At 40.8% G+C, this 14,833-nt stretch overlaps 1 protein-coding gene and 1 long non-coding RNA gene across 2 annotated transcripts in view; one reads left to right on the plus strand and one right to left on the minus strand.

Moving 5' to 3' along the window:
- The window catches only part of MFHAS1 (multifunctional ROCO family signaling regulator 1), a 56,746-nt gene extending 53,505 nt beyond the window's left edge, over positions 1–3,241 (plus strand). The window contains exon 3 of the mRNA XM_051966119.1: positions 313–3,241. Coding sequence (XP_051822079.1) covers positions 313–346 — 34 coding nt within the window. The 3' untranslated portion in view covers positions 347–3,241. The remainder of the gene's footprint in view (positions 1–312) is intronic.
- A 1,283-nt stretch (positions 3,242–4,524) lies between these two features.
- Positions 4,525–10,452, minus strand: LOC127541049 (uncharacterized). The gene is made up of 2 exons (XR_007948356.1): positions 8,859–10,452; positions 4,525–7,643 (listed from the first exon to the last, which is right to left on the minus strand). It is a non-coding gene; the product is annotated as an uncharacterized LOC127541049 (long non-coding RNA).
- Between the last annotated feature and the right edge of the window lie 4,381 nt (positions 10,453–14,833).

The following is a 14,833-nucleotide window of genomic DNA, read 5'->3' on the forward strand; positions in this document are numbered from 1 at the left end:
TCTGTAAAATGGGGATAATAATAGTACCTAACCAATAGGGTTATTATGAGAGTCAAATGAGTCAATATGGATAAAGTGCTTTGCAAGCCTTGCAGAGCTTTATAAATATTAGCTCTTGCTATTCTCCCCATTTTTCAAGTTAGCAAACTGAGTCTTAAAGCAGGGGATGGTTTGCCCTTAGTTGTCTATTCTGTCCCCAGCAGGTACCATTCATGTCATCCCTTGCCTCCTTTGACTTGAGTCAGAAATGGCATCCTTCATTCCTGTTCCCCCTAACAGCATCTTTTCTTCCTCCCTCCCTACTGTTTACAGGAAGAATGTTGGCGAGAAGCACAGAAACCAGTAATGGCAGGTGGGGCTGTGGGAAGAGGAAGACAGCTCTGAACCCTCGAGGGCCGTCTTGGCTGCTGTCTAAGGGCTGGATCCTCTGCTGGTCTCCCAGCATGGACAGATATGGAAAGTACTTTCAGAGGATGGAGTGGACAACCTGGACCCGTTGCAAATGGAGCTGGGAGAAAGGGGATTGGGGAGGGGGGAAGAAGAAAAGAAGGGGAAAGACTATGGAGCAAAAGTTTTACAATCTGAACCTCAGAACTGTGATCTGCCAAGGAAGAGCTACTTGAAGAGAAAGGGGGAAAGCTGAAGAAGGAAGGAAAGGAGGAAGGAAAGAAGAAAGGAAGAAAGGAAAGAAAGAAAGAGAAAATCAAGAAAAAGAAGAAAAGAAAGAAGAAAGAAAAGAAGGAAGGAAGGTCAAATGGCCACTCAGGGATTTTGTTTTCTGTGCACACATAAGCCATAGCTGCCGTCCACATGGCTGGATCAGAGACTCTGAAGTCAATTCTGTTCCATGGGAAAGAGAGACCCTTGCCTGAAGCTCACTGCTGCTGCAGAGCAATGACCAGTGTAAAATATGTATATGTTTATCTTTATTTTTATAATATGAAAATACATTTAAATTTATACAGTTGAAAGCTTTTAGCATTAGTTCACACTGGGTGCAATATTCTGCATGAGAACCGTGCCAATTTGGGGCTGGTTTCTTGTTTTCCTTCATGGGTTGGGGTCTCTTTCTTGCTCTCGATTTCCTGGTTTTCCCATCCCCTCACCTGCGCACCTGCAGCCAGGGTGGTTTGTGAGGGGATTCGAGGTTCATTCTGTTCATTCTTTGCTGCTAGCCTCTCTCGGTGGAATCCGACAGAAGGGGTCCTGGGCCCCTTCCCGCTGCCACTGTGCAGGATATGTATAAGCCCTCCAGCCCACGTCCTCGGTAGCGGGAGAGCCGGCCAGATCCACCCCAGCCTCCGGGAGTCTCCCCATGCAGTCTGCCCCGAGCGGGGACCTAGCTATGGGGGCTCGGCATCCCTCAGAACGGCACTAGAGAAAGCCGTGTAGAGATGAAAACAAAGACCCTTCATGGGGATCGAGCCTTGGCTCCCAAGGCTTCAACAGCTGGAGGACAAGACCCCCACGTGCTGAAATTCCTGCTGCCGGGCAGGGTCGGGGAGAGCCTTGCTTCCCAGCAGAGGCACAGCAGGTGTGCTTTCAGACCCCCATCGGCCCACCCCCACAGCTGTTAATTCACCATTAGGAGAAATGGCCCCCATTTCACTGCCCGCAGAGCCCGGCTGAGAAATCTTACTGCCACCGAACCGGCTCAGGGACAATAAAGATGTCCTATTGTCCCAATCCGTCCTGACTTCTCAAGAGCCAGGCAATTCCCTGGCATGAGTGTCTGGCCGGAGGCATCCGAAAGTCAGCAGGGTGCCTTCCAAACTCCCCCCCGCCCCGGGCGATCGGACCTGCTCGGGAGCAGCATCCCCTGGGGCTGTGATTAAAAAGTAAGACTGCTCGGTGGTCTCCTGCAGAGCTCCCAGAAACCCCCCTGGCATTATGTGGCCAACTGGAGCCCGTGTTCGGGGTGGGGATGGTGGCGAGCTGCCTCATTTTGTGATGCTGGGGAATGGACCTCTCTCTCTATCAGGAATAAAGGGATTAAGAGCAGGAGGAGGAGGTCAGACCACGGGCCAGCGGGTGGTCATCTCCGGTTAGTCCTAAAAAAAGTATTGCCCCCTGAATGCCAGCGACCTTTACAAGTTGCGCATCCCTCTGCCAGGCACAGTGGGGGCGGAGGGCTGGAGTCCTCCGCCGGGAGGCCGGCCTCTCCACCCGGGAGCCCGCCGAGCCGTCCCGAGCCCGGGCCGAGCGGGCGGACGTGCCAAATGTTCACGGCCACGAGAACCCGCTTGGGCCCGTTTCTCTGTCTCCCTCGCACTCTCGAATACTTGAATATGCTGGGCGGCTCCGGCCGGAGGTTCCGGGAGCCCGCGAGTGTTCCCGTTTCTCTGTGTATGTGTGTACAGTGTAAGCAGGCTGGTGCCGTGTCCGTGGTTCTGCGGCCCACCTGTCGGACGCGGGGCGGGTGGGCGCCCTGGTGTGTGTATCCGTATCTATGCATATAGGTCTCTCTCCTTTGTAGCTCGGCATGAAACAGTGCAGTCCGTCCTAGCGAGAGCGGGCCGGGCCCTCGGGTTGCGGAGACTGCCGAGGCCCGCGTGGGCACGAGTCACCCGGATGCCCGCCTCCTCGTGCGTCCTTGTGGTAGTGGGGAATGTGTGACGTGGGCTCTCGAGGAACCCCGGGGGGGCAGAGGTGGACCGAGATACCCTCCCCCCCCACCCCAGCCCGATCCGCTTGGGAGCCTGCTTCGTCTGAGCAGGGGAGCTGAGCCCGGATGTCCTGAAAACACTTTCTGCGGTGCAGGAACAGTTGCCCCCCACGCAGGGAATTCCGCATCCTCCTCCCACGCAGGGAAAGGACTGACCCGGTGGCCAGGTGAGGCTGGATCCGCATTTCGGGAACGTGGAGGGACGAAGCGACACAAAGCACAAGAGGGGCTTCGGGCCTCCTGGCCCCCTCTCGGGACTCAGAGGCGCTGCCCCAGGGCGGTGACGGCTCCGGTCCGCGTCCAGGCGGCTGCTGGGACTGAACAGCGCGCTGCCCGCATCCGTCCGACCCGCTCCTCACCCAGGCCCCTCGATGCCGTTCACACCCGACGCTTGGGCCACAGACTCTCCTAGAGATGAGCAAGGGCGGGCTGGCTTTGGTGGACCCTCGGGTGGGTTTTTCTCATGCCACAGTTTGTGAAATGTAATTACAGTTGACTGTCAAATTGTCTTAAATGGGCAGAATTTAAAAAAAAAAAATTCTTGCCCTGGAAAATTTAAATAAAAGGAAAAGGAAATTGTGTTGTGTTGTGTAGTTTGCTCCTGACAGTTTGACGCCATTCTAACTTTTTTTTTTAAGAAGTTTTTATTGATATCCTTTTTTTCCCCTGTGGCAATTGGGGCTAAGTGACACAGCTAGGAAGTGTTACATGTCTGAGTTCGGTGCCATTCTGACTTTTTTTTTTAAAGAGAAGTTTTTATTGATAGCCTTCTTCCCCTCCCCCCAGGCAAGTGGATTAGATGACTTGCCCAGGGTCACACAGCTAGGACATGTTAAGTGTCTGAGATCAAATTTGAACTCAGGTCCTCCTGATTTCAGGGCTGGTGCTCTATCCACTGAGCCATCTAACTGCCCCTTATTGATATCTTTTGATTCTTTATCAACTTTACTTTTCCATATCTATACTTTCCCTCTTGATCATCCACTCTTTCTGGGCACAGAATAGAAACACTTTAATGGGACTTTCTGTTATTAAATTCTTTAAATGATGAGCAGACTGATTTCAGAAAAACCTGGAGTTACATGAACTAATATTGAATGAATCAAGCCAGAACTAAGAGAACATTGTACCCAGCAACAGCATGATTGTGTGATGGACTTGGCTGTTCTTAACAATGAGGTAATTCAAGTTAATTCCAATAGACTTGGGATGAAAAATGCTTTCCACATCCAGAGAGAGAACGCTGGACACTGAATGTGGTTCAAAACATAATGTTTTCACTTTTTTGTTTGTTTTTTTCTTTCTCATGTTTTCCCCCTTTTAGTCATTCACTCTTTTGGGGCACATGAAATAAGAGACATTTTTGGTGGGTTTTTCTGTTCATTATTAAATTTTTTAAATGATGAGCAGGCTGATTTCAGAAAAACTTGGAAAGAGTTACATGAACTAATGCTGAATGAAGTGAGCAGAACCAAAAGAACATTGTACACAGCAACAAGTTTGTGTGATAGACTTGGCTGTTCTCAGCAATGAGGTAATTCAATTTAATTCCAATAGACTTAGGATGAAAAATGCTCTCCATATCCAGAGAGAGAATTATGGACACTGAATGTATTTTCACTTTTTTGTTTGTTTCTTTTTGTCATGTTTTTCCCCTTTTAGTCTGATTTTTCCTACACAACATGACAAATATAAAAATGAATTGCACATATTTAAACTATATCAGATTACTTGCTGTCTTAAGGAGGGAGAGAGAAAAATTTGGAGTACATAGTGTTACAAAAATGAATAATGAACATTATCTTTACATGTGTTTAGAAAAATAAAATACTATTGAAAAATTTTAAAAACAATAAAAATTCTTTTTTTGATTTTTTTATTATAGCTTTTTAAATACAAAACATATGCCTGGGTAATTTTTCCAACATTGACCCTTGCAAAAACTTCTGTTCCGACTTCTCCCCTCCTTCCCTCCACTCCTTTCCCTAGATGGCAGGCAGTCCCATACATGTTAAACATGTTAGAGTATATCTTAGCTACAATATATGTATACATATTTATAAAGTTATCTTGTTGCACAAGAAAGATCAAATTTAGAAAAAAGATAAAAGTAAAACTTGAGAAGAAAAAACAAACAATAAGAGAAAGAGTGCGAATACTATGTAGAACAAAAATTCTTAAGCAGCAGCAGCAGTGTGTGGTTAATAGTCTGCTGGATTTAAGGCCAGAACAATTGAGTTCAGACTCTTGTTTTGACATTATTATCTCAGTGATATTTGACAGGTCACTGCTCTGAGGCTGTCACTTTCTTAATATTAAAAGAGAGCTTCATGAGATAATATGTCTGGGAAATGTCTATAAAAATGACTTTTTTAAGTGAAAGTTTTGGGGACAGCAGCCCGTCCTCATGTGTAGTGGAATTATCCACTCTCTAACTGCTCCTGGCTCACTATCTGGTTAATTATCCACTTGGATTCTAAGACAGTTGAGGGATATATTATGATTCACAAATGAATAGAAAGATACAACTTTTCTCATTATTCAGCCAATTGACTGAGCCCCACCCCATTTTATAAAAGAAAAACCTTTTTCCCATAAGTTTTCACTCAGCTCTTTCTTGATATTAAATCTTGATCTCATAGATTCAGCTAAACATTGCTACTGGAGATATGATTTATTAATAGTATGACAAACATCATAAAGATATATTTAAATATTTCAACAATCCATTACTGATGAGAAAGCTTATAGTCAGACTGACTTCTCCATAGACACTGTAAAGAGAGTCCCACTATTCAGGTCTCTCAAGATGGCAGCCCAAGTTTCATAAAAATCCTTTTCAGCCTGTCATTTCCTCTCCAAAAAATTAGAGTTAAACTCAGTTTTTTTTAATTAAAAAAATCAACTATAAAGATCATTTTTGTATGTCATAACTGTCGCTTATAATATTTGTCAAGAGTATTTCATTTTTCCAATGACATGTAAAGATCATTTTCAACATTCATTTTTGTAAGATTTTGAGTTCTAATTTTTTTATCTCCTTCCCAAAACAGCAAGCAATCGGATATAGGTTACACATATACCATAATTTTAAAAAATAAATTTTTTAAAAAATTAAAAAAAAATTTTTTAAATTTTAAACCCAGTCCTTTCTAGATGTCTCTTCACACTTTCTCAAATAAGGCAGTTGATTCTTGGGTCCCTCAGGAAAGAGGTTCTGAGTTTGTGTGAGATCCCTATGCCTTGCAGGCCTGATATCTGCTCCCCCTTCTCTCCAGCACTTAGATTTCACATCTTTCTTCCAGACTCAGCTCAGGTATCTTGGAAGCAAGCCCCTTATTCTTAGTTTTCTGTCCCTCAATCATCCTCAAGCACCTGATCTTTGCCCCACCACTCCCTTCCATTGATCAGAAGCATCTCTACCCAGATCACCATGAAGAACAGTTGTCTTTGTCCTCTCCAGTGTCTAGAACAGGGATCGGTACCTGAACTGAATCAGCCTGGACAGACCTGAGGACACAGGTGGTCCCGGACTTGTGGCAAAATTGAAGCATGAAGAAGAGCTGTAGGGGTCGTTCTCAGTTTGAAGATCCTGTCCCAGGGGAGGGTTCTGTGCCCATAATAGCTTCTGTCTCTTGCCGGGGGTCCATGAGTGGACACGGCCATTTGGACGAGCATGATGACAGGATGGGGTGGGGGATTGGAGGGATGCTGACCCCAGCAGAAGGAAAACTCCTATCTGCACCCCATCCCAAGGACCTCCTCTTAAAGCCTAGGAGTTTTGACAGTTGAGAAATCGGAGGTCTGGAGACACTATGACCTGCCCAGGGTCACCTAGCTCCAGAGAAGCAGAGCCAGGACCTCCCTCCCCAGCTGGTCCCAGCTCCTTGCCCTGTGCCAGAACTCAGGCTGGGGTGGGCTGGGCTGCAGTTGTTTTACGGGAATCTGTTGGAGCAGATCCATTTCCCTTTGGCAGGCCGGGCAGGAGAGCCTGGAGGCTGCAGCCCTTGTTTTGACAGTTCTAGCAAAAATCAGTATTCACTTACTTTTTTTTTCTCTAGGAAAATCAACATTTTAACTTCATGTAGACTCTTGGGGCTAGCTGGCAACCTTCCCAAGGATGACTTTCATTTTCTTGGGCCAGAATTTTTCCAAGGAAACACAATTCCAAACTCACAATGGGACTGAATCTGCAGCTTTTCCAAAATGCAGACACTTGGGGGATGCATATAGTGAGATGCACTTGGGCTAATTGGTTCAGAATGGAGCCGGCTCAGGCCAGGAAAGGGAGCATGCACTCTTGAGATGGAGTCCCCAGGAAGACTCGATCCAGTGCCGAGAGCAGCAGCAGCTGGGGCAGAGTGGGGGAGCTGGGGTACCCAGGTCCCAATCCTGGCTTGACTTCTTCCCAGCCGCTCCCATCGAGCCCTTGTCCCCTCCCCTCTCTGAGACTCAGTTTCCTCCTGTGCCCTAGATGGAATCCTAGATTCAGGGCTGAAAGGGGCCCTAGAGGCTTTCTAGCCAACATCCTCATTCTAAGCAGGAGGAAGCATTTTCTTCCAGCCTGCTGAAGAAGGGCACCTCTTCCAGAGCCGTCCCTTGGCTCCCATCCACGTTTACCCACAGCCTCCTCTGATCTCTTGGCAGTCAGAGCTCCAGGCCCAACATGACTCCACTCTTCACCATCTGTGTGACTTAGGGAAGCTCCTTCCCTTCTCTGGGACTTAGTTTCCAAACCTATGAAATGGATTGAACTTGAAAACTTCCAAAGCTCTTCCAGCTCCAGATGGAGGCTCTTCTGTTCTCTTTCTTCTCATATTCCTACAAAGTGGGGCAGCCAGCCCAGGGGCCTGGACACAGGGCTAGGAGGAGGCGTCTGGTGCAGCTGGTCCCCCAGAATTTCTCCTCTCCAGCTCCTCTGTTCCTTGTTTGGCTGGAATTTATGGCTCTTTTGGCATCCTGTCTTCTTTGGGGTACCCTGTTGGTAATCAATGTCCTAACTGAATTGTAGCACCCCAAACTAAATGCAGCTGGCCAGCTGTAAGTCTGACCAGAAGAGTGCTTTCGCTGTTTCCTCCATATTCTCTCTATTTCTCTTTCTGTGTCTGTGTGTGTGTGTGTGTGTGTGTGTGTGTGTGTGTGTGTGTGTGTGTCTGTCTGTCTGTCTGTCTCTGTCTCTGCCTCTCTTTCTCTCGGTCTCTCTCTCTGTGTCTCTGTCTCTGTCTCTGTCTGTCTCTGTTTCTATCTCTCTCTTTTTGTCTCTGTCTCTGTATCTCTGTCTCTATCTTTGTCTCTGTCTCTCTCCATCTCTGTCTCTCTCTTTCTCTGTCTCTGTATATCTCTCTCTGTCTCTGTCTCTGTCTCTCTCTGTCTCTGTCTCTATCTCTCTCTTTCTGTCTCTGTCTCTGTATTTCTCTCTATCTTTGTCTCTGTCTCTGTATCTCTCTCTCTGTCTCTTTCTCTCTGTCTCTGTCCCTCTCCATCTCTGTCTCTGTCTGTCTCTCTCCTTCTCTCTCTCCTTCTCTCTGTCTCTCTCTCTCTCTGTCTCTGTCTCTGTCTCTCTCTGTCTCTCTCTCTCTGTGTGTCTCTCTCTCTCTCTCTCTCTCTCTCTCTCTCTCTCTCTCTCTCTCTCTCTCTCTCTCTCTCTCATAAGCTCCCCTGGGCTGAATCACTCTCTGCCAAGGACTCCCAGCTGCCTACACCCAGACTGTCCCCTGCGTGCCAAACCCAGGACACAAGCTTCCCGCCTGACATTCTGCCCTGAGCTGACCAGCTCCCCTTTCCCTCTCCCTCCAAACTTCCCCTTCCCAGGGAGGTCTGTGTCTCACAGGTTCTCCAGCCGGCTCCTCCTCTGCTCTCCCTCTCCTCACTGCACCATGTGGTCTGTGGTCTCTGACACACCCTGCCCTCCCCTCCAGCCCAGGGAGGACCCTCACTTCTGGTTTCCCAACCTCATCTCCCTTGTTCCAGTCCGTCCTTCTCTCTGCTACTTAATCCATAAAGCGGACCTCGTCACTCCCCTGCTCCATCTCCCAAGAGTGCTAGCCAGGTTCACACAGCCCTTTCCAGCCTGCTCATACATTATTGTCCCTCACACGTGATGGCCCAGCCAAACTGGTCTTCTCTTTGTTCCTCCCTAGCAAGATGGTAGTTTCTCCCACCTCTGTGCCATTGCCCAGGCTGTGCCCCTTACCTGGAGTGCCATGCCTTCTGGAGACCCTAGTTTCCTTCAAGATCAGCCCAGGAAGCCTGATCTCTCCTAGGGACAGCCTCCCAGTCCCTTCATCCTACAGAAATAATCGCATAGTTTTGCATGTATCGTGTTGATTCTGGTATGGAGACATCTTATCTCCTCCTGCCTTTCCAATAAAGTGTAAGTTCCTAAAGGCAGGAAACACTTTTGTTTTGTCTTTGTATCTCGGTGTGGCTGGCACACAGTAGGTACTTAATAATGGCTTGTCCTACTTTAGGTCCACATTTTCCTTATGTCAACTTACCCCCACAATGAGAGGACGATGGTAACTCCTTGCCCCCATTCCCATCCCACCCCCACAGCTAAGGAGAAAGCTAAGGTGCAGATTCTAGATTCCAAATCCTCAGAAGAGAACAAGGTCTACCCCCGCTGCAGAAGAAGGGACCTATGTGCAGAAGACACAGACCAGCTCCAGGAGGTGGTCCAGCTCTTGGCACTCCTCCCCAAGTCTCCGAGTTTCTCTGGTCACCCCCCTTTGGGAAATCACCCCTCTTTGCCCAAGCCAGCCCCCTCCCCTCATCCCACTGCACTGAGACCATCTGGGAATGTCTCCTCTTTCCCAGCTGAGCCACATCCACTCCGGATTGCCCATATGAGTGCCCACTGAAGGCCTCAACCGGCCGGACCACCCAGACCTTTGGCACTTGGCTACCATTCCACATCACGGGCCGAGCTTCCGAAATCAGCTACACACTCACACCCAGCTCAGAGAGAACACACGTGGAACGGCTCATGCGGCCAAAGACTATAAACATTACAACTCGCACTCTCCTGCCACGAAGAGTCCTCCACTGCCCGGTGCTCACGACTTGCTCTTCTCTCTGCTGGACGTGTCCACTGAGATGCTCTCCTGGGAGCAGAGCCCCTGGGTGCAGTCTCCATGGAGATGCTGCTGCTCTCTGCTGCCATCTACTGGTATTTGAATGGCAGCTTCTTCCTTAGGAGGGGTCTTTCAGTTCCTTAGCCCGTAGCCCCAGCCCAGATCGTACTCCTTTGGTCATTCAAATCCGTCAGCCAAAGGAGCCCGTAGGCATTGCTATACGGACTCTCTCATTCCAGGCTCTTATTTAAGTTGTGGTTCAAAATTCCCTTAACTCAAATCATATCCCTAAGTAGTTAGCCTGGACTGCCTTCAGTTATCCCAGAGACTCCACTTAGAAAAACTGCTAAAGATCTGGGGTGAGTGATACGCTTTTCAAACCCCGTAATTCCCCTGGCCAAGCAACTCAATGCAGGAGCAACATAAGACAGAATGGAGTTGGTGAAATTGGCCACTTTTGTCCTACTTCTCCCCCAGCAACCAAAACCACTGCTCTCCCTGCCTAAGAGCCCTACTCTGTACAAGGCACGCAGTGTGCTTGGTACCAGGGAGGATGCAAACATGGACAAGCGGCCCCTTTGTCTTCAGTAAGGTGGAATGAGGGGTATGCTACATATGCTATAGAGAGAGAAAAAGGTATATACTACTGTTATATTTACTATATACACAGAACAAATTTTCTACTACTATATACTATACACATAGAATGAGGTATATACTATTATATATTATATACACAGAACAAATTTTCTACTACTATATACTATACACATAGAATGAGGTATATACTATTATATATTATATACACAGAACAAATTTTCTACTACTATATACTATACACATAGAATGAGGTATGTACTACTATATATTATATACACAGAACAAATTTTCTACTACTATATACTATACACATAGAATGAGGTATATACTATATATTATATACACAGAACAAATTTTCTACTACTATATACTATACACATAGAATGAGGTATCTACTACTATATATTATATACACAGAACAAATTTTCTACTACTATATACTATACACATAGAACGAGGTATGTACTATTATATATTATATACACAGAACAAATTTTCTACTACTATATACTATACACATAGAACGAGGTATGTACTACTATATATTATATACACAGAACAAATTTTCTACTACTATATACTATACACATAGAACGAGGTATGTACTACTATATATTATATACACAGAACAAATTTTCTACTACTATATACTATACACATAGAATGAGGTATGTACTACTATATATTATATACACAGAACAAATTTTCTACTACTATATACTATACACATAGAATGAGGTATCTACTACTATATATTATATACACAGAACAAATTTTCTACTACTATATACTATACACATAGAATGAGGTATATACTACTATATATTATATACACAGAACAAATTTTCTACTACTATATACTATACACATAGAATGAGGTATGTACTACTATATATTATATACACAGAACAAATTTTCTACTACTATATACTATACACATAGAATGAGGTATGTACTACTATATATTATATACACAGAACAAATTTTCTACTACTATATACTATACACATAGAATGAGGTATGTACTACTATATATTATATACACAGAACAAATTTTCTACTACTATATACTATACACATAGAATGAGGTATGTACTACTATATATTATATACACAGAACAAATTTTCTACTACTATATACTATACACATAGAATGAGGTATGTACTACTATATATTATATACACAGAACAAATTTTCTACTACTATATACTATACACATAGAATGAGGTATATACTACTATATATTATATACACAGAACAAATTTTCTACTACTATATACTATACACATAGAATGAGGTATATACTACTATATATTATATACACAGAACAAATTTTCTACTACTATATACTATACACATAGAATGAGGTATCTACTACTATATATTATATACACAGAACAAATTTTCTACTACTATATACTATACACATAGAATGAGGTATCTACTACTATATATTATATACACAGAACAAATTTTCTACTACTATATACTATACACATAGAACGAGGTATCTACTACTATATATTATATACACAGAACAAATTTTCTACTACTATATACTATACACATAGAATGAGGTATATACTACTATATATTATATACACAGAACAAATTTTCTACTACTATATACTATACACATAGAATGAGGTATGTACTACTATATATTATATACACAGAACAAATTTTCTACTACTATATACTATACACATAGAATGAGGTATGTACTACTATATATTATATACACAGAACAAATTTTCTACTACTATATACTATACACATAGAATGAGGTATGTACTACTATATATTATATACACAGAACAAATTTTCTACTACTATATACTATACACATAGAACGAGGTATGTACTATTATATATTATATACACAGAACAAATTTTCTACTACTATATACTATACACATAGAACGAGGTATGTACTATTATATATTATATACACAGAACAAATTTTCTACTACTATATACTATACACATAGAATGAGGTATGTACTACTATATATTATATACACAGAACAAATTTTCTACTACTATATACTATACACATAGAATGAGGTATGTACTACTATATATTATATACACAGAACAAATTTTCTACTACTATATACTATACACATAGAATGAGGTATGTACTACTATATATTATATACACAGAACAAATTTTCTACTACTATATACTATACACATAGAATGAGGTATCTACTACTATATATTATATACACAGAACAAATTTTCTACTACTATATACTATACACATAGAATGAGGTATCTACTACTATATATTATATACACAGAACAAATTTTCTACTACTATATACTATACACATAGAATGAGGTATATACTACTATATTTATATACACAGAACAAATTTTCTACTACTATATACTATACACATAGAATGAGGTATCTACTACTATATATTATATACACAGAACAAATTTTCTACTACTATATACTATACACATAGAACGAGGTATCTACTACTATATATTATATACACAGAACAAATTTTTACTACTATATATACTATACACATAGAATGAGGTATCTACTACTATATATTATATACACAGAACAAATTTTCTACTACTATATACTATACACATAGAATGAGGTATCTACTACTATATATTATATACACAGAACAAATTTTCTACTACTATATATATACACATAGAATGAGGTATACTACTATATATTATATACACAGAACAAATTTTCTACTACTATATACTATACACATAGAATGAGGTATATACTACTATATATTATATACACAGAACAAATTTTCTACTACTATATACCATACACATAGAATGAGGTATATGCTATTATATATTATATACACAGAACAAATTTTCTACTATATACTATACACATAGAATGAGGTATATACTACTATATATATATACACAGAACAATTTTCTACTACTATATACCATACACATAGAATGAGGTGTATACTACTATATATTATATACACAGAACAAATTTTCTACTACTATATACTATACACATAGAATGAGGTATATACTACTATATATTATATACACAGAACAAATTTTCTACTATATATATATACACATAGAATGAGGTGTATACTACTATATATTATATACACAGAACAAATTTTTACTACTATATATATACACATAGAATGAGGTATATACTATATATATTATATACACAGAACAAATTTTCTACTACTATATACTATACACATAGAATGAGGTATATACTATATATATTATATACACAGAACAAATTTTCTACTACTATATACCATACACATAGAATGAGCTATGTACTACTATATATATTATATACACAGAACAAATTTTCTACTACTATATACCATACACATAGAATGAGGTGTATACTACTATATTATATACACAGAACAAATTTTCTACTACTATATACTATACACATAGAATGAGGTATATACTACTATATATATTATATACACAGAACAAATTTTTACTACTATATACTATACACATAGAATGAGCTATGTACTACTATATATATATACACAGAACAAATTTTCTACTACTATATGCTATACACATAGAATGAGGTATGTACTACTGTATATTATATACACAGAACAAATTTTTACTACTATATACTATACACATAGAATGAGGTATATACTACTATATTATATACACAGAACAAATTTTTACTACTATATACTATACACATAGAATGAGCTATGTACTACTATATATTATATACACAGAACAAATTTTCTACTATATATACTATACACATAGAATGAGGTATATACTACTATATATTATATACACAGAACAAATTTTCTACTATATATATATACACATAGAATGAGCTATGTACTACTATATATTATATACACAGAACAAATTTTCTACTACTATATATACTATACACATAGAATGAGGTGTATACTACTATATATTATATACACAGAACAAATTTTCTACTACTATATACCATACACATAGAATGAGGTATTACTACTATATATATATTATATACACAGAACAAATTTTATACTACTATATACTATACACATAGAATGAGGTATATACTACTATATATTATATACACAGAACAAATTTTCTACTACTATATACTATACACATAGAATGAGGTATATACTACTATATATTATTATACACAGAACAATTTTCTACTACTATATACTATACACATAGAATGAGGTATATACTACTATATATTATATACACAGAACAAATTTTATACTACTATATACATACACATAGAATGAGGTATATACTACTATATATTATATACACAGAACAAATTTTTACTACTATATACTATACACATAGAATGAGGTATATACTACTATATATTATATACACAGAACAAATTTTATACTACTATATACCATACACATAGAATGAGGTGTATACTACTATATATTATATACACAGAACAAATTTTCTACTACTATATACCATACACATAGA

This window comes from Antechinus flavipes, chromosome 6 (genome assembly GCF_016432865.1).
Source record: "Antechinus flavipes isolate AdamAnt ecotype Samford, QLD, Australia chromosome 6, AdamAnt_v2, whole genome shotgun sequence".
NCBI classification, from domain to species: Eukaryota; Metazoa; Chordata; class Mammalia; order Dasyuromorphia; family Dasyuridae; genus Antechinus; species Antechinus flavipes.